This window comes from Podarcis tiliguerta, assembly GCF_965153285.1.
Source record: "Podarcis tiliguerta genome assembly, chromosome: 3".
In the NCBI taxonomy this organism is placed as follows: Eukaryota; Metazoa; Chordata; class Lepidosauria; order Squamata; family Lacertidae; genus Podarcis; species Podarcis tiliguerta.
In genome coordinates this window covers 3,522,735-3,543,869 of record NC_139536.1, presented here as the reverse complement: position 1 = coordinate 3,543,869, position 21,135 = coordinate 3,522,735, and the positions used below count along the sequence as shown (strand labels likewise).

The following is a 21,135-nucleotide window of genomic DNA, read 5'->3' as shown; positions in this document are numbered from 1 at the left end:
CTGTCTGGTTTGTCATTGCTCTTCTCCCAAGAAGGTAGTGTGGTTAGCCATACTCATAGAATGGTAGAGTTGGAAGGGACCCTGATGATTATCTAGTCCAGGCACGTCAAACTCCAAAGAGACTGCGATCTACTCACAGTATAAAAAGACCGGTTGTGATCTACCCATTGTCATTGCCAGGAGTTGTTCAGCTTTTTTTAGGGGAGGGTTGGCCGAAGGCGATCACTAAACTTCATCCCGCGATCTACCTGGGACACCCCCACGATCTACCGGCAGATCACGATCTACCTGTTGGACATGCCTGATTCTAGTCTATGGGTAGGCAAACTAAGGCTCGGAGGCTGGATCCGGCCCAATTGCCTTCTAAATCCGGCCCAAGTCGGTCCGGGAATCAGCATGTTTTTACATAAGTAGAATGTGTGCTTTTATTTAAAATGCATCTCTGGGTTCTTTGTGGGGTATAGGAATTCGTTCATTCCCCCCCCCCCAATATAGTCCCCCCCTCAAGGTCTGAGGGACAGTGGACCGGCCCCCTGCTGAAACAGTTTGCTGACCCCTGCTCTAGTCCTACCCAGTGGCCCATCTAGTCCAGCATCCTGTTCTCACAGTGGCCAATGAGGTGCCCGTGTGAAACTCACAAGCAGGATTCGAACCCAAGACCAACTCTCCCCTCCTGTATTCAGAAGCATTGCTTCTTCCAGCTGTGGAGGCAGAGCTTTGCTATCATAGCCAGTATCCATCGTTAGCCCTCTCCTCCTCCGTGAATTTGTCCAATCCTCTTTTAAAGCCATCCCAGCTGGTGGCCCGCACTGTCTCCTGTGGCAGTGAGTTCCACAGTTTAACTACGTGCTGCGTGAATAAGGACTTTCTTTTATCTGTCCTGAATCTTCCAGCCTTCAACTTTGTTGGATATCTATGAGTTCCAGTGTTATGGCAGAAGGAGAAAAACTGTTCTTTCCCTTCTCTCTCCATGCCACACACTATTTTGCAAACTCTTCTCTCACTCGCCTTTTTCATAAATAATGATGATGATGATGATGATGATGATGATTTACTTCTACCCCACCCATCTGGCTAGGTTTCCTCAGCCTCTCGGGGCAGCTTTCAACAGAACATTAAAAACAGAATAAAAACATCAAACATTAAAAACTCCTCTAAACAGGGCTGCCTTCAGATATCTTCTAAATGTCAGAAAGTTGTTTATTTCCTTGACATCTGAAGGGAGGACGTTCCACAGGGTGGGCGCCACCACCGAGAAGGCCCTCTGCCTGGTTCCCTGTAACCTCACTTCTCACAGTGAGGGAACTGCCAGAAAGCCTTCGGCGTTGGACCTCAGTGTTCAGGCTGAACGATGGGGGTGGAGACGCTCCTTCAGGTATACTAAATGTGCCTTCTGTCCACCTAAAAAGGTAAAGGGACCCCTGACCATTAGGTCTGGTCATGGACGACTCTGGGGTTGCGGCGCTCATCTCGCTTTATTGGCTGAGGGAGCCGGCGTACAGCTTCCGGGTCATGTGGCCAGCATGACTAAGCCGCTTCTGGCGAACCAGAGCAGCGCACAGAAACGCCATTTACCTTCCCGCCGGAGTGGTACCTATTTATCTACTTTGACGTGCTTTTGAACTGCTAGGTTGGCAGGAGCAGGGACCGAACAATGGGAGCTCACCCTGTTGCAGGGATTCGAACCGCCGACCTTCTGATCGGCAAGCCCTAGGCTCTGTGGTTTAACCCACAGCGCCACCTGCATCCACCTACCCCGGTATTTTCCACATTGTTTGGCCGCAGCTCTTACAGAGGTCTGGCCCAACCTTGCTTAGTGATGCTGGAGACTTGAACTCGGGACGTTCTGCGTGCGAAACACCCACCCCTTCGCCTACCCAGCTGCAGGAGCCTGACACAGCTGTTCTGGTAGAAACAGTTAACGCTCCGCTCCAGCGCTGACCACATTTCTTCTTTTGCTGCTCCTGCTTCCCCCAGAGACGGGGGAATCTTCCAGCAGTAATTCAACACCAAACTGCTGTTGGCTGAGTGCAAGGCTGGAGCTGTGGGGGAAGACATATTCCAGCCAGAGGGAGCACCCCCCCCCTTGCACCGCGGACGAATCTCCTGAGCAGGCAGAGAGTGGGCAGGGGAGACTTCTTGACTCCTGGGCCTGGGGGGATCTGGGGGTGCCCTCCTGTGGGACGCAGGCATGGGACATGTTTGTGTGCATGTATGGCTCCCGGCACCCGGAGAGCCAAGCGTGATGAGTCATTGCGGTTTGCTGGAGAGCAGCTCTTTGCTGAGAAGTTGTGGGCAGCCGGCCCTGGATAGAGCTGGGCGTGTGTTGCTGTGCGTTGACATGGCCTCCCTGCCCTGGCTGCAGAGCAAAAACAAAAATTCGAGAGCACTGGATGCTTAACACTTTAACCCTGGGGAAAGAGAACCACAAAACCCCTTTGCAAGGACAGTTGCACCATTATTATTATTATTATTGAAAAGTTTTTATTGTTAAAATGCCGTATTTTTTGCTCTATAAGACTCACTTTTTCCCTCCTAAAAAGTAAGGGGAAATGTGTGTGCGTCTTATGGAGCAAATGCAGGCTGCGCAGCTATCCCAGAAGCCAGAACAGCAAGAGGGATTGCTGCTTTCGCTGCGCAGAGATCCCTCTTGCTGTTCTGGCTTCTGAGATTCAGAATATTTTTTTTCTTGTTTTCCTCCTCCAAAAACTAGGTGCGTCTTGTGGTCTGGTGCGTCTTATAGAGCGAAAAATACAGTAATTCAGCATTAATACACACATATTGCGAATATATAAGCATGCAAACATACATTTCATACAATCCTTAAAAATATTCAAACATACCTACATTCAGTCCTACAGATAATTCCTTTTCCCATCAACATCCACCGCCCCTCACCCCACCTTTGTGTTAGACTTCCAATCTACTCAATTGCAATTTCTTTCCACTTCTGTTACTTTCTTTCACACACCTTTCACCTAATTTCATACTTCTTTTCCTATTACACATTCTTATCCATCTTATTTAGTATTTCAGTATTTAAAACGGAACTTGTTTATTCTAATAGGAGTTCTGATTTTTCTTTTTTTAAAAAAAATAAATTTTTATTAACAGGCCAATCACATCACATTATCCAAATCACATTAGTTCCAAATTATACAGCCAAATTTTAAATTTTGTGGGGGGTACCCATACATCAAGCTCCGCACGAGTCCAAAACTCTGAACGAGTCCAAACATCACTTATATTACTGCTTTAATTAGACAGTTCTATCCAGTTCAATCCAAATAGTCCTTTATTACTTTCTTTCTCTTCTTGTTGTTATCGTATATTCCTTTCTTTACGATCTCTGATAATTTTCACAAGCAGATTAAAAACAGGCATCCTCTGTGTGGGTTTTGTACTCTCCAAAGATCATATCGCTCAGGGACAGCCTCTGTTCAACGCTTCCATAAAAAAATTAAAAAAATAATCTTCGGTCTGTCCTTTACTTTTCTCAGGCTTGCCAAATAAATCAAATGAATCAGGAGGCTCTGTCAGGTCAAGCTTGCGTTCCAACCTTCCTTCTCTTTCGAACGATCCTGATTCCCCTCCCCCTGTCCTTCTTTCTCCGGCAAGCCTGTCTTGGCGAGACGCCATTTTTTAACTGCGTCATAAAAATTTTCCTCTTTCTCACCGTTCACCAATCCTCTCTCCTGTTATAATCCATCCCACACAGTTCTTGAATTCCTGCTTGTGATTAGTAAAAACGCAACAATCTTATTTCTATCTGGGGTGAAGGGTTATTAATATCACATTGTGCAAAGGAAAAAAAAGGTTTTTCCTTCACCCCCCCTTCATTCCAAACATACAGTCTCCTAGTGGTGATTCATCAGAAGATTTACTTGTCCATCCGTCACTCCCGGTCACAGAGATCCATTAATCAGCAGTCTTATCTCTCGAGCATTACTTGATGTATGTGCTTCAGCTTCATTCCAATCGTATGTTTCCAATTATAATTCCGAGCTGAAGCTAACCAGCACGTGCTGATTGGAATCGGCGTCAGGAAGATCTGACTTCACCAAGGGCTCATGCCAAGTGTTCGGCACCCCCATCTCTCGGATCAGGGGGTGCATTGTGAACACCGCTGGCAAGGCAGCGCCCCCCGTCTCCTGGGGGGGTAGGAAGACAGCATACTTCCCATAGCAGCCACTTAATTACCTCGTATGGGTTAGAGAGATGTTATTGTCGGCCATCTTCCAATGTGCCACCTGGTGGCCCCCCAGGAGTTCTGATTTTTCAATATGGTTTTGCAAGTATCCTTTAAACACCTTCCAATCCCTGTCTATCTTCTCTTTTGAGATCCTTCCAATTTCTCCCATTGCTTGTTAATTGCATTTGCAGAAGCATAGAATCAGAGTTGGAAGGGACCCCAGGGGTCATCCAGCCCAACCCGCTGTAATGCACAAATCTCAACTATAGCGTCAATGACAGATGGCCATCCAACTTCTGTTTAAAGCCCACGGTTGACTAGCTCAGGGTTTCCCAAACTTGGGCCGTTTTTGGACTACAGTTCCCATCATCCCTGACCACCGGTCCTCCTAGCTAGGGATGATGAGAGTTGTAGTCCAACAACAGCTGGAAGCCCAAGTTTTGGGAAACTCTGGACTAGCTCTGACAGTGGAGAGTCCTGCTTGAAACAGTGAAGGGTGGCTGCCAGCCAGGGCAGGAAGTACTAAATTAGTTGGAGCAATGGTCTCAGGATAGACAGCTTCCTATGTTCCCAGGCACAACTTCACTGCTTTTGGAATTTGTGCAGCACTGAATCTCTGCCTGAGGCATTCTGAACCCACCTGCAATGTGCTCTTTGCAGGGGCAAGAGCGGAATGGAAGCAGAAACATTTCCTTCCAGGTGGTCTTACTGCTGGGAACCTGCCGCCATGTGGGGGCTAGGGATTCACTGATATGTCCAGAAAATTCAGGCCGCACAATCCTAGTTTGTTTTGAGCTCTGCCGCAACAAACTCCTTGTTCCCCAGGAGATCAGACTTTTCGCGAAAAGGAAAGCGATAACACACTTGCTTTGACCCGAAGTCATGAAACTTGCCCACAAACAAACCAGAACGGGCGTGCGTTCAATAGCCGGGCAACTAATCTCCCTGCCAACAGATCAGGTTGAATGCTCAATAAGCAGGCTGTTTGGCAGTGCCCTGTGGCAGAACAGCGGAGCCAGAATAACATGTGCTTGCAGAAGTCAGTGCGAGGCAGAAAAATCCCCTTCTCTGCATGGAAACCTCAGGGTCCTTGCTCCTTCCTTCCTTCCGTCCTAAACAGGACATCCTTGTTCTGTTTATGTTGTGAACAGGCTTGTTTAGGAGTCAGGCATCCCTTTTTAGTTCGTCTTTTTAAAAAAGTATTATTAGGGATAGTATCAAAGAGCGCCAGCGAACGAGCCTCCAGTTAGATAGCAGGGGATTCCCTTCCCATTTTCTGTGTACCTGGGCCGTATTTAGGCTGGATGAGGCCCTCAGCTACTGAAAGTAATGGGGCCCTTTATATGTCCAGCTGTCCTTTGTCAAGAACAAATTGTTGCTTTTTTTGTGTTGAATATATGCTGTATGGTAATTGATGGACCTAATAGGTCCATACACAACACAAAGCACTGTTGCTGTATGTAGGTTTTATTTTATTGGTTTTTATATTATATTTTAGGAGGGACGCAGGTGGCGCTGTGGTCTAAACCACTCTTGGGCTCGCCGATCAGAAGGTCGGTGGTTCGAATCCGCGCGACGGGGTGAGCTCCCGTTGTCAAGTCCCTGCTCCTGCCAACCTAGCAGTTCAAAAGCACATCAAAGTGCAAGTAGATAAATAGGTACCTCTCCAGCGGGAAGGTAAACAGCGTTTCTGTGCGCTGCTCTGGTTCGCCAGAAGCGGCCTAGTCATGCTGGCCACATGACCTGGAAGCTGCATGCCAGCTCCCTCGGCCAATAAAGCGAGATGAGCGCCGCAACCCCAGAGTCATCTGCGACTGGACCTAGCGGTCAGGGGTCCCTTTACCTTTACCTATGTTATATTTTCAAAATGTACATCCAGGTTTCTTTCCCTATAATTTTTTGGGGGGTCCCCAAGAGAGCGGGGGCCTCAGCTGTATAGCTTGTTTAGCTTATACATATATCTGGCACTGGTGTGTACATACACAAACACACCACAAGACTAGAGCTTGCCCAGATATTTAGAAAGTTAATGCAAGTTTTAAGTTTCTTGCTATTTTAACTCTTCGAAAGACTTACATTATTGCTGCTAGCTTTTCTTATTGGTTTTTTGTTTTATCTTTTTCACAAGCCGCTTTGAGGTTTTGTTTTTTTAGCAACCAAGTGGCGTATAAATCTTATGGAATAAATAGAGATAAATAGAGCCAAACCATTTGAGCCCCACAGGGCTCCCATCTCTAGGAGCCTCCCTGCGCACAGCATTCCACAGATGGGGGGCCACCCCAGAGAAGGCCCCGTTCTTGTGTAGCCACTTCCTGGACCTCTCACGGTGGAGGGACACAAAGAAGGCCTGAGATGATGACTGCAGGGTCCAGGTCAATTCATATGGTCGGTTCATTATTATGGTGATTAGTTGCATTTGCATCCCATCTTTTCCTCCAAATGAGCTCAAGGTGGCCTATATTTAGTCCCCACAATAACCCTGAAAGGTAGGCTGAGAGAGGCAGTGTGACTATCCCAAGATCACCCAGTGAGCTTCATCACCAGGGCAGGATTCGAACCCTGGCTTCCCAGGCCCTGCTCCAACACTGTAACCACGCCGCCGCACTGGCACATGTGATGTGGGAGCCAGTTTTATGATTTGAAGCAGCCACGGGGCTCTCTGGATCAGAGCAGCGCCAAGGGGAGGACGAAGAGGTCAACGCTTCCACCCGCCCCCACCTTGCAAAACTGGTGTTCGCTCCGTGGGGGGTGGGGTAGGGTGGGGAGGGAAATGCAGACAACAGCCTCTAAAGCCTCTCTGGTCCTAGGCCAACCCACTAGGCTGCGCTCGGTTATTTCATCTTCCGCAGAGCGAACCTGCCGGGCGAGTTCTCTCTGCCAGACCCAGCGATTGACAGCTTCTGCCGACAGTGTTGGAACCTGTTCCGTGGCTTTAAACGCTTAACCAAAGGAACAAACTTATTACAAGCACTGGCGCTCGGCCAAACCATTGCCGAGGTGTTGGGGGAACAGATTCGCTGCAAAAACAGGAGAGGAAAGGAAATCCTGGATTCTGCTCACACACACACACACACAAACAAACACACACGTGTGTTTGTGTGTGTCTTGTGAAGCGTGCAAATTCCCTGGCAGGGAAACAAACGGGTAGCACCTGGCTTGAGCCTAGGTGGGGCCCTTCGTCGGAGATACTTGCCGAACCAGTGTTTGCTTTGCAGAAAACCCGAACTGTAACCACAGGATCAAAGGCTTTGGTGCTGTTCGTGGTGATGGGAAAGAGCAGTGTCAAGGATTTGCAAAAATGCCCGCCTGGTCCTCTATCCGCCCAGCTACCCATCACACACCTGCAGGTCCACGCCCTTCCTCTGTCCAGAGGAGGGCAACCAAAATGGTCAAAGGCCTGGAAACGATGCCTTATGAGGAATGGCTAAGGGAGCTGGGCATGTTTAGCCTGGAGAAGAGGAGGTTAAGGGGTGATATGATAGCCATGTTCAAATATAGAAAAGGATGTCACATAGAGGAGGGAGAAAGGTTGTTTTCTGCTGCTCCAGAGAAGCGGACACGGAGCAATGGATCCAAACTACAAGAAAGAAGATTCCACCTAAACATTAGGAAGAACTTCCTGACAGTAAGAGCTGTTCGGCAGTGGAATTTGCTGCCAAGGAGTGTGGTGGAGTCTCCTTCTTTGGAGGTCTTTAAGCAGAGGCTTGACAACCATATGTCAGGAGTGCTCTGATGGTGTTTCCTGCTTGGCAGGGGGTTGGACTCGATGGCCCTTGTGGTCTCTTCCAACTCTATGATTCTGTCCCTCACCTTTCCAACGCAGTGATCCTTGCAGCGTGATTTACCAGAGCACATCACTGCCTGCGATGCCTCCAGGCTCTTTCCCACGAGCTCCTTCACGTGTTCGTGAGTGTTGTGCATGCACAACCAGTTTTATTGCAGATAACTATTATCGATCTGAAAGGGGAGAGCCACTCAGTCATGGACCCTAACTCAGACGTAGAGCAGGTGCTTTGCATGCAGAAGGTCCCAGCTTCCATTGCTGGAATCGCCAGGTAAGGCTGGCAAATGTCCCCTGCCTGAAATCTTAAAGAGCTTCTGCCAGCCTGTGTGGACAATACTGAGCTAGATGGGCTCAACGGTGTGACTCAGTATAAGGCAGCTATGTTCATGGAGATATAGAATATGGGGTGTTCTAAGGTTCTAAGGAAGTGAGAGATCAAACCTCTCCATTCTGAAGGAAATCAGCCCTGAGTGCTCACTGGAAGGACAGATCGTGAAGCTGAGGCGCCAAGACTTTGGCCACCTCATGAGAAGAGAAGACTCCCTGGAAAAGACCCTGATGCTGGGAAATATGGAGGGCACAAGGAGAAGGGGACGACGGAGGACGAGATGGTTGGACATTGTTCTCGAAGCTACCAGCATGAGTTTGACCAAACTGTGGGAGGCAGTGGAAGACAGGAGTGCCTGGCGTGCTCTGGTCCATGGGGTCACAAAGAGTCGGACACGACTAAATGACGAAACAACAACAACACAAGGTGCACAGTGGGAATCAGGGAATAATAATAATAATAATAATAATAATGTATACCCAGCCCATCTGGCTGGGTTTCCCCAGCCACTCTGGGTGGCTTCCAGCAAAATATTAAAATACAATAATTCATCAAATATTAAAAGCTTCCCCAAACAGGGCTGCCTTCAGAAACATTAGTTCTTTCTTTACATTTTCTGCCTGAGTTGTGCTTCAAACTTCCGTGCAAGTGAGGAACTGGAAACTAGAATGTAACTTCAACATCATCCTTCAGGGTTCACTTCCCCCCAACCAATTGCCCCTTAAAATATATTTATTTGCTCACGCCTATGGCACAGAGGTGCAGTGGAGTTTTTTAGCCATTAATTTCTCGAAGAGGCCTCTTATCTGTCCTACAGGGGGTTGCAAGTGGGTGGGTGTGAATCTGTCAAGTTAAGTTCCTCTCCATTTCTCACTTTTCCAACCTTAAACTCAGTTCTCTACAGTTCCACAGCACTTGTGCATTTAGATTCTTGCTAAAAAGTCCATGTGAAAATTCATCGGTATTTTAGTGCAAACCTCTCATAATACATAGTACATCTTTGTGTGCAAATTTGCCTCTTTTTTGCAAAACATTTCCCAGTAAAACAATGTATTATTTGCTTGTTCTTTTCACCAATACATGCATTTTTTTCATGCATGCTTTACCTTGTTTTTGTACACATTCATATATTGCAAAATTCGGAGAAGCCTGCGTTTCGGTTGGAGTATTGATCTGGAAAGTGCGGGTGAGGTAGATTTGCCTTTAAATGCAAACCGAGTCAAATTTCTTCCCATCCCTAGTTACAACCGTATAACCACAAGACCTTCAAATCCAATAAAACAATTTATAAGCAAACCAAAGAATGTACCATCAGACAACAAGGCTGGCCCCAATGGGGCGGGGAGGGGAATCACAGAATTTTTAACTGTCCAAAAGCCAGGGCAACTTCAGCAAAGGATGGAAACTGTATAATGAGGATGGCTGATGCAACTCTATGGAGAGGAAGTTTCACATTTTGGAAGCTGCTACGGTTTAAATAGTTTTAAAGGTCCAAGCCTGCTGCATTGTGCTTGGCGTCTTAAGGCTGACTGTATTTATTTACTTGTTATTATTTGCCTTGGGAGCCTCCTGGAAGAGGGGTAGGATACCATAATAATAATATTCATGACAATAACAACAATTAATAATATCATCCCTTCCCTCAACGTCTCCTTCAATATTTGGGACCCTGGAATCTTTTTTTAAAAAAGTTTTTTAAATCAACAATTTCAACATATCAAAATATATCATATTCATTATTTCCTTCCCTCAGCTCCTCTCTCTGATTTTTCAACACATATTATTCTCTGCATACTGTGAAATTGTATAAATCCTTATATTATCTATCTGCTATGTTGACAATCAATAAATTTGTGTATGTTTATTCAAAGCCTGCCAAGGAGTCGAATTCATTTTGTTGTCTTTTTAAGTAAATTGTAAAAAGTTCCCGTTCTTCTTTCAAGTCACAGTTGTCCTTATCTTGCAGTTTATATGTCAGTTTCGCCAGTTCTGCATAGTTCATCAATTTCTCGTGCCACTTTTCCTTTGTCAGGGTTTCCTCATTCTTCCATCCACTCTAGCTGCTGCTGCTGCTGCTGTTGTTGTTTACTCACTTAGCCGTGTCTGCCTGGACCAGAGCACGCCTGGCACTTCTGTCTTCCACTGCCTCCCGCAGTTTGGTCAAACTCATGCTGGTAGCTTCCAGAACACTGTCCCACCATCTCGTCCTCTGTCGTCCCCTTCTCCTTGTGCCCTCCATCTTTCCCAACATCAGGGTCTTTTCCAGGGAGTCTTCTCATGAGGTGACCAAAGTCTTGGAGACTCAGCTTCAGGATTTGTCCTTCCAATGAGGACTCAGGGCTGATTTCCTTCAGAATGGATAGGTTTGATCTTCTTGCAGTCCATGGGACTCTCAAGAGTCTCCTCCAGCACCATAATTCAAAAGCATCAATTCTTTGGCGATCAGCCTTCTTGATGATCCTGCTCTCACTTCCATACATCTCTACTGGAAAAACCATAGCTTTAACTATACGGACCTTTGTTGGCAAGGTGATGTCTCTGCTTTTTAAGATGCTGTCTAGGTTTGTCATTGCTTTTCTCCCAAGAAGCAGGCGTCTTTTAATTTCGTGACTGCTGTCAACATCTGCAGTGATCATGGAGCCCAAGGAAGTAAAATCTCTCACTCCATTTCTTCCCCTTCTATTTGCCAGGAAGTGATGGGCACTGTTGTAGCATACATGAATAAATTCTTTATTTTCCTTGGCGGGCCTTGTCCTACAATCCCTAACAGAAATGCTTCTGGTTTTTTAACAAATGTCATTTTAAACATTTTCCTCGTTTCATTATATATCATTTCCCAAATTTTTAAAAATTGGGTTCCTGGAATCAGTGGCGGAGCAACATGCTGCAGCCCCTGGAGGGGGGGGGACAGGTGGGGGGTCTGGCACACGTCCTGGGGGTGTGGTGCGCCGCCCGGGGGTGTGGTGTGTGGCGTAGAAGAAGAAGAGTTTGGATTTGATATCCCGCCTTTCACTCCCCTTCAGGAGTCTCAAAGCGGCTCACATTCTCCTTTCCCTTCCTCCCCCACAACAAACACTCTGTGAGGTGAGCGGGGCTGAGAGACTTCAGAGAAGTGTGACTGGCCCAAGGTCACCCAGCAGCTGCATGTGGAGGAGCGGGGAATCGAACCCGGTTCCCCAGATTACGAGACTACCGCTCTTAACCACTACACTACACTGGCTCCACTACACTACACTGGCGCAGCACACATCCCGGGAGGCGGCTGTGATGGCACCCTTTCCCCAAATGGCACCCGGTGCGGTGTGCTCACCTGCCCCCCCTCCAAACACCAGTGCCTGGAATGTGCACCAGTAAATGACTCGGGCCTGATGCCCATGTTTGGGTTTAAATTTCCAGTTTGCCATGATCCCTACTGCATTAGCTTTCTTGCTGGGAGCTTATTATTTAAGGGAGCATATGTTGATGATGGGGACGCGGGTGGCACTGTGGGTAAAACCTCAGTGCCTAGGGCTAGCCGATCGCATGGTCGGCAGTTCAAATCCCCGCGGTGGGGTGAGCTCCCATCTTTCGGTCCCAGTTCCTGCCCACCTAGCAGTTCGAAAGCACCCCTAAGTGCAAGTAGATAAATAGGTACCGCTTTACAGCGGGAAGGTAAACGGCGTCTCCGTGTGCTGCGCTGGTGCTGGCTCGCCAGAGCAGCTTCGTCACGCTGGCCACGTGTCCCGGAAGTGTCTCCGGACAGCGCTGGCCCCCGGCCTCTTAAGTGAGATGGGCGTACAACCCTAGAGTCGGACACGACTGGCCCGTATGGGCAGGGGTACCTTTACCTTAATGTTGATGATGTGCATTTATTTTTTAAAAAATGAGTTATATTCCCCCCCTCCCAAAAAAGCACTCAAAGCAACATGTAATTAAAATGCATATCATTCCCACTTCTAAAGAAAATAGAATAGAAGTATTTAATGACTATTTAGTTAAATAAGTTAAGTTAAATTAATTGGAAAAAGCTTGCAATCACTAGGCTTAGGACTTAAATAAGTAATGTGATGAATTATCATGTTTAATGCGGAACTGGGAAGAAAAAGTGATGTTAAGTGATTAAGTTAAGATTAGAAGAACTTTGATTTGGAAAACCGTTAAAATGATATGCATTGAAATTCAACTAGAGGGATGCAAGGAAGTCACTTAACAATGTTAAGAAGTTTAGTTTTAATAAGGTTATGATTTCTGTTTGTCTGTTTATTTGTTAGTGTGTTTTTAATTTTGTGAAAACCAATAATTTTTTTGAGAAAAAAGAAAATTGAATAGAAGTGTGGGGGGGAGTATCTGCAGGATCAGATATGTCAGATATGCACGGACCTCCTCAATATAAAAAAATTTTTAGCGATAACAAATGGGCTCCTCTTGACCCTAGTGGACAATTTCAAACAACATGAAAGAGCACCAGACTACAAAATGAACAATTCCTCTGGTCCAGGTGCTATAAATCACACATTAGGTAAAGGTACCCCTGCCCGTACGGGCCAGTCTTGCCAGACTCTAGGGTTGTGCGCTCATCTCACTCTATAGGCCGGGAGCCAGCGCTGTCCGCAGACACTTCCGGGTCACGTGGCCAACGTGACAAGCTGCATCTGGCGAGCCAGCGCAGCACACGGAACACCGTTTACCTTCCTGCTAGTAAGCGGTCCCTATTTATCTACTTGCCCCTGGGGGTGCTTTCGAACTGCTAGGTTGGCAGGCGCTGGGACCGAACGACGGGAGCGCACCCCGCCGCGGGGATTCGAACCGCGACCTTTCGATCGGCAAGTCCTAGGCGCTGAGGCTTTAAACCACAGCGCCACCCGCGTCCCAATAAACCACACATTACATACCAACAAATTACGGGGGGGGGGGGGTCAGAGCCCAAAAAGAAGAAAAGCAAAAACATTAAAAAATTTAAGGATGTCCAGGATAATTCACCACACCTGTAAAGAAGTAAACTTTTTCATCTATTACCCTCTCCTGCCACAACTGGAACAAACAAAGCCAACTGACGGTGTATTAATGCATATCATTATCTGCAGGTAGCTCTTTGGCCAGTCATCAGGCGGACAGGCAAACGAATGGTTTCGCTGCAGACTTCGAGCGCAGAAACGCCAGCTCCCCAAAAGAAATGCGGGCAAACCACCCAAACCACCAAACTCTGGAGAAAACCGGAAAGTCGGATCCGCACCACCTGGGACCATCAGGAGCATCGCGCGCTAAAGCAACTTCCCCGAGCTTGCTGCAGTTCAGGAAACTCCCAATGACCCCAAAGGAGGCCCGTGTATCTGAAGCCGAGCCTCTGAATGGGAGCATCGAAAACCAAGTTTACGAAAGCATCGAGGAAGGAGAAAGAGCCTTATATACCAGGGACTGGTTGGAAAGAAGGAAGGGCTCTGACTTGCCAATCATTAGCAGCGCAGGTTGTGGCGCAACTCCAGGGGACCCGCTTGCAGGATCCGCAGAATCACGCAGGAGGGACACGAGGACTATAGGGTCCAGTGGGGTGCCAGTGCAGCCACCTACAGCTTTGCAGGGCAGCGAGTCCCTGGGCCAGTTGCCGGGCTCGACATCCGAGGGAGCGGCCCCCATCCAGACCAGCTATGACATGGAGAAAAGGCTGAGTGCCATGTATGCCAAAGTGTGCAAGAGGCCCAAGCCAGCGCAGGAGTGGCAGCCAGCAAAACACCGCCAGGCCCCCAAAGAGGAAGAGGAGGAGGAGCCGCCCCCCATCCCAGAGAAGCACTTTGAGGACATCTACGAGACCTTGAGCCTCGATACTGAGATGCAGGTAGGCTGCCTTGCGGGATCAGGCCCCGTTACACCCAAGGGGGAGCCGTCAAGGGTCTCTTGCATGTGTGAATAGGTCATCGCAGGTCATATGGCCGCACACGTCAGCCATAGGTCATATCCAATGTGTGTTATTATTATTATTTATTTATACCCTGCCCATCGTTAGCCCTCTCCTCCTCCATGAATTTGTCCAATCCTCTTTTAAAGCCATCCCGGCTAGTGGCCCGCCCTGTCTCCTGTGGCAGTGAGTTCCACAGTTTAACTACGTGCTGCGTGAATAAGGACTTTCTTTTATCTGCCCTGAACCTTCCAGCCTTCAACTTTGTTGGAGATCTATGAGCCAGTGTGGTGTAGTGGGTAAGAGCGGTAGTCTCGTAATCTGGGGAACCGGGTTCGATTCCCTGCTCCTCCACATGCAGCTGCTGGGTGACCTTGGGCCTGTCACACTTCTCTGAAGTCTCTCAGCCCCACTCACCTCACAGAGTGTTTGTTGTGAGGAAGGAAGGGAAAGGAGAATGTTAGCCGCTTTTTGCTAGCGGTATTTTTTGCTCCATAAGACGCACCTGACCATAAGAGGCACCTAGTTTTTAGAGGAGGAAAGGGGGAAAGCCCCATTTTTGGGGGGTTCCGCTCACAGTTGTGCAGCTTCTTTTGCAAAGGGGGAAAGCCCCATTTTTTTGAGGATCAGCTCAAAGTTGTTGAGCTTACTTTGCAAAGGAAAAAAATCCTGTTTTTATGGGGTTCAACTCACAGTTCTGCAGCTTCTTTAGGAAAGGAAAGGGAGCCGTTTCTACAGTTTCTAGACAGATAATCTAAACAGCCAGTCACATGTCGCTGGGGAAAACAGCCTCCGTCTGCAGAACATTCAACAATGGAGGCCTGGGCAAGGGGGCGGGGCCGGAAAGAGAGGCAGCGACCGACCACACATTCGCTCCATAAGACGCACAGACATTTCCCCTTACCTTCTAGGAGGAAAAAAAGTGTGTCTTATGGAGCAAAAAATATGGTAGTTGTTTATTTCCTTGACATCTGATGGGAGGGCGTTCCACAGGGCGGGCGCCACCACTGAGAAGGCCCTCTGCAGTGTATTTGTTCCGCTGGCATTATATTATGTTTCCTTCTTCATTTATTTGCCGCCTTTCGGCCAAAAAGGACGCCTCAAGGCAATTCACAAGCAACACAGGCACCAATGCAAAACGATACGATAAAAACCAAACGAAATCTTCGCATTTCAAAAGTATTCAAATACGCCCATTGGAACGTCCATGCTGATGTTTAAGAGGGCTGCTCTAAAATGTGATTTTTTTATTGTTTAGTTTTTTATTTGTGGTTTTCATAGGATGGTAAGAAACCACTTGGAGACTGCATATGTGGATCAGGGAATCTGATCCCTCTCACGGTGTCAGCCAAGAAGTAGATAAACAAGAAGAGTTCTTACCAAGAAGTAATAATAATAATAATAATAATAATAATAATAATAATAATTTATTATTTATATCCCACCCATCTGGCTGGACTTCTCCAGTACTTTATTCCATATTCACAGAGAAAGACGAAGGAATGCCGTCTATCGGATAATAGCACCTTCTCCGTCTCTCCTATTCTACGTCATCCCTGAGCTGGCTGATCTGTGCCTTCTGCCTCTGAGCTTTCTGTTCTCCTACTTTCAATGCCTGCTGAGTTCTGGGAGAAGAGGGGTCCGGATTGCTTTCCAAAGACACTGAGTCTGCCCCTCTCCCAAAATTTCCCAGCTTTTCCCCTCTGCAGCCTCTGAGCTATGACCTTCTGCAAACCACTGTTCTAAATCTATACCGTTATTGTCCTGTTGGGCTGTGTATGTGATAAAGGGGAGCCATCCTGATCCAAAACACCCACCCACCTCACTCACACATGTAAACAAAGATCACCACAGCCAATCACAAGCAAACAATCACACCCTAGGCCAACCCCAACCTCTCTCACCACCAAAGGAACACAAGTGAACAACACAAACAACGCTGACCCCAAACTCTACATACATTAAACATAATAGAAACACCGCCACCCGACCCCACCCCCATCCATTTTCCCTCTCTCCACCCCCCCTTTTTCTTTTTTCTTTTCTTCTCCCCCTAATGCCTCAACAAATGAAATGGATTTGTAAAAATGTTACATTGAAAAACAACAACGAGGCATTACACTTACTTCTGTAAAACAAGAAAACCCTTAATAAAAATAAATAAATAAATAAATAAATAAATAAATAAATAAAAATCTATACTGTCTCCCTTCCTCAGTCCAGTCCCTGACAATATGAAGGAATATACAGATCACCAAAATAAATACAGTGGTACCCCGCAAGACGAATGCCTCGGAAGACGAAAAACTCGCAAGACGTTTTCTGAGGTGCTTCGCAAGACGGATTTTCCTAAGGGCTTGCTTTGCTAGACGAAACGGCCCTGCCTCTCCTGTCATGGTGACGGTCACTGCACGCACGCACGCTCGCTTCCCCGCTCCTCCGGCTCCCTCCCACCTTCCATCTGACGGTTACGCCGCTGCCCACCCCCCTCGCGCGCTCCCCTCAGAGAGCCGTTGCCGCCAGCGCCTCTCTCTCCCTGGAGTCGCGCTCCTGAGCCCCGCTGCCCTCCAGCAGCCACGTCGCACGGTGGCCACAACGCGCTGGTGAGTCCGAGGTACCGGCTGCGGCAGCTGTCCTGCTTCTCCCCGCCCCTCCCCGCCGTTGTCAGTGTTTAAATGCAGTGGTGCTTCGCAAGACGGAAAAACTCACACAACGAAAAAACTCGCGGAACGAATTAATTTCGTCTTGCGAGGCACCACTGTAAAACAAATAAGGAGGGCGCTTGTCGTGGGATAATGCCCCTGAACTCATTTCAGCCTCTGATTTGATTGATACTCTTTGCGTGATTCAGAGGCTGAGAAAGCCTTGACACCTTCCGCTGCAGTGAAGGAGCTCCTGAATCATCTGTCTTTCATCTTGGAATTAAATGATTACGGAAACAGTATCTGGATTGTTATCACTGCAGGGCAGAGCTCACGGATTCATAGAGAACAGCAAATAATAGGTAGTCTTACTTATTTGGTGATTTTTTTTTTTAAAGCCCTGCCCTTTTTCTTTACCAAATGAACATAGATTAAAAGTGGCTTAGGGAAAATAGTGAACTATTTCTAACCCAATTATAAAAACCCCCAAAACAAGTTATAACAAGTTAGGATAAAAACTGTTTTGGCAGCTGAAATGATTTCCGTTCCTATGGGCAGCTTGCCCCAGGCACCCAAGCTGCATCCTCCGCCGCTGACCAAGAGTAGTAATAATATAATGTTGTTGTTGTTTAGTCGTTCAGTCGTGTCCGACTCTTCGTGACCCCCTGGACCAGAGCACGCCAGGCCCTCCTGTCTTCCACTGCCACCCGCAGTTTGGTCAGATTCATGTTTGTAGCTTCGAGAACACTGTCCCACCATCTCGTCCTCCTTTGTCCCCTTCTCCTTGTGTCCTCCATCTTTCCCAACATCAGGGTCTTTTCCAGTGAGTCTTCTCTTCTCATGAGGTGGCCAAAGTATTGGAGCCTCAGCTTCACGATCTGTCCTTCCAGTGAGCACTCAGGGCTGATTTCCTTAAGAATGGATGCGTTTGATCTTCTTGCAGTCCATGGGACTCTCAAGAGTCTCCTCCAGCACCAGAATTCAAAAGCGTCAATTCTTCGGCGATCAGCCTTCTTTATGGTCCAGCTCTCACTTCCATACATCACTACTGGGAAAACCATAGCTTTAACTATACGGACCTTTGTTGGCAAGGTGATGTCTCTACTTTTTAAAATGCTATCTAGGTTTGCCATTGCTTTCCTCCCATGGATCACTGCCCCTTCATGGATCACTGCCTTGCCGTGGCGAAGGGGCTTGAAGAACTCAGAGAAGCTATGAACTATGCCGAGCAGGGCACCCAAGATGAACAGGTCATAGTGGAGAGTTTGGACCAAACATGATCCACCTGGAGCAGGAACCTTCAAGCCACTCCAGTATCCCTGCCAAGAAAACTCCATGGACAATAATATAATAATAATATTTTATTATTTATACCCCGCCCATCTGGCTGAGCTTCCCCAGCCACTCTGGGTGGCTTCCAATCAAGTGTTAAAAACAGTACAGCATTAAATATTAAAAACTTCCCTAAACAGGGCTGCCTTCAGATGTCTTTTAAAAAGAAGATAGATGCTTATTTCCTTCACATCTGAAGGGAGGGCGTTCCACAGGGCGGGAAAGAGGGAAGGGAGTGTTGAAAGGAAGCCGCTGATCATTTGCCGATGGGGAGAGAGATAAGGGATGCTAGCAATAAAGGAGGCTGCCTGGGAGGGGGGAGGTAAAGACAGCAAACTTGCAAGGAGACGAGACAGGAAGACTAAAGCAATGAGGAGAGAAATTAGAAGAAAAGGAGGAGCAAAAAACTGCTCCAGCTAAGGAAAAGACACTAAGGCAAACAAGAGGAAAGGGGGTGTTGAAAGGAAGCAACTGATCGGCAAGCGATCGGGAGGGAGATAAGGGACGCTAGCGATAAAGGAGGCTGCCTGGAAGGGGGGAGGTAAAAGCCCATGGATCCTCAGAATTTTTGCATTGGGTCACCCCAAATTCACCATCAGATCACATAGCATGCCCATGGCTACAGCCTGTACCAAACAAATCATGCACCCGCTGTTTCATGGGGCCGCAATGGTGCAAAATCGTGGTTACAAAGCATGGATCCACATGGATCCTCAGGATTTTTGCCTTGGGCTACCCCAAACTCACTGTCAAATCACATGTCTGTGGCCACAGCATGAACCACAAAAATCATACATCCACTGTTTCGTTCAGAATATTTTTTTTTTTCTTGTTTTCCTCCTCTAAAAACTAGGTGTGTCTTATGGAGCAAAAAATATGGTAAACCCTCAGGCTTCGCTTTCTTCGTTCCCCTTCTTTTTTTCCACAGGGAGGTGAGACGCCGGGTGCCATTGTGCCAGCGGAGGTATGAACCAGGGTTGCGGTGACGGAAGAGCAGAGACAAGACTCTGGAAAAGACTGGAGACACACATGCCCCCCAGAGCTTTCGAGGCTCCTTCCAGGCCCCTCGAACGGAGGGCAGACGGAAAGACTTTTAGGACCCAGAAAGCATTTCAGGAGTTGGGTTCTCCTCTGCCCCAGTAGACATTTTCCACGAGACCTGGCAGGTGAAGGGGTTTGGCTAGTGCTGGTTTCTGTCGTAGGGTGTGGGGGTTGTGGTGGTCCGTGGGTCTTCCAAGAGTCGCAAAGGAGCTTGTTGTCACCCGACTCGGGTTCAAAACAAGCACAGCTGCAGCCATTTTATTTATACCCTGCCTTTTCCACAAGCGCGTCGGTGATTGCAATTGTTTATAATAAAACTTTTTAATATCGCTGGAGCACAACACTAAATATAATAATGATGCAATGATCAAAAGTTAATCCTACGTTTATTTATTATTTATTTCATAAAAATTTGTGCACCGCCTGATTGTAAAAACAAGCAAACAAAAAAAAACCTCAAAGCAGTTTACGAAGAGAATAAACCAATAAAATTATCAGCTGGAAACCACAGAAGGAACTATTTTTAAAAAGAAAGTTTTTGATTTCCATTCCCAGACTTTTGTGTTAAGCTGCGTGAAGAAACGCTAAGCAAGTTGCTGTGCCTTCTTGGCAAAAGGTATGTCCGTTCCAGTCTTGGCCATGAACTCCCTTGGATGGTCTCAGGGAATTCGCTTTCCCAGGCTCAGTTCTCATCTGCAAAATGGGCACAACAGAAACCTGCTGCATGGAGCTTTCTTGAGGATGTGCGAACCAACATGTCTGGCTTGAATTCAAAGGGGCTTTTGCGCAAGGACTCCCCAGTCCATGACGCCCCAGTTTTTTAAATAGATAGATAGATACAGTGGTACCTCCGGTTAAGTACTTAATTCGTTCCGGAGGTCCGTTCTTAACCTGAAACTGTTCTTAACCTGAAGCACCACTTTAGCTAATGGGGCCTCCCGCTGCTGCCGCACCACAGGAGCACAATTTCTGTTCTCATCCTGAAGCAAAGTTCTTAACCCGAGGTACTATTTCTGGGTTAGCGGAGTCTGTAACCTGAAGCATATGTAACCTGAAGCATATGTAACCAGAGGTACCACTGTAGATAGATAGATGATAGATGATAGATAGATAGATAGATGATAGATAGATAGATAGATGATAGATGATAGATAGATAGATGATAGATAGATGATAGACAGATAGACAGACAGATAAATGATAGATAGATTAGAAAGCTAGATAGATAGATAGATAGATAGACAGATGATAGATAGATAGATAGACAGACAGATAGACAGACAGACAGATAGATAGATGATAGATAGATAGATAGATAGATGATAGATAGATAGATGATAGATAGATAGATAGATGATAGATAGATACTGCATTTGCAAATATTTGGTAAGTTATTCACAGATAATCTTATTGAGCTGCCTGAAGCTTGTGCATTGAGATGAGATTGCAAACTTGTCCTTTAGTCATTTTTTAAAAAAATGATTATTCATGCTGTTTTCAGCAGCCAGACGCACTCTAGGAAGAAAATAAGAGCGCATATGCGCCCAACGCGCGACCCTGCCCCCAACAGGGGAACATCAATGAGCCCATTGTCTTTTGCCCCAGTTCCCTTCTCCCCCCCTCCACCCCAAAGACTTTCCCTCAGCGCTGCTCTATCTGCCTTGTAAAACGACAAAGGGACGTTATGTTGGGGCACTGCTGGAGCTGGAAATAATGGCAGGCCATTCAGAATTCGGGATCTGGGGCAGCCCAGATGTTGCGCTCCTTGCTTGGCGGAGAGGACTGGCAGTGCCTGAGCATGGAATGTAAGGACATAAGAAAAAGCCGATGGATCAGCCCTGGTCAGAGTCGTGGTCCAGAATATCTGGAGGGCCCCGGCATGGAGAAGCCAGTTTTAGTGTGACTTGCAAATGCAGCTGTGGTGTCTGAATATTGCCTGGAATA

The 21,135-nt window shown here is 47.1% G+C and overlaps 1 protein-coding gene across 1 annotated transcript in view; it reads left to right on the top strand.

Moving 5' to 3' along the window:
• LOC310673942 (uncharacterized protein) overlaps positions 1-19,701 on the top strand; it is an 81,182-nt gene extending 61,481 nt beyond the window's left edge. Inside the window, exons 6-7 of the mRNA XM_083432789.1 lie at positions 13,368-14,116; positions 19,079-19,701. Coding sequence (XP_083288915.1) covers positions 13,368-14,116; positions 19,079-19,120 — 791 coding nt within the window. The 3' untranslated portion in view covers positions 19,121-19,701. The remainder of the gene's footprint in view (positions 1-13,367; positions 14,117-19,078) is intronic.
• The last annotated feature ends 1,434 nt before the right edge of the window (positions 19,702-21,135 follow it).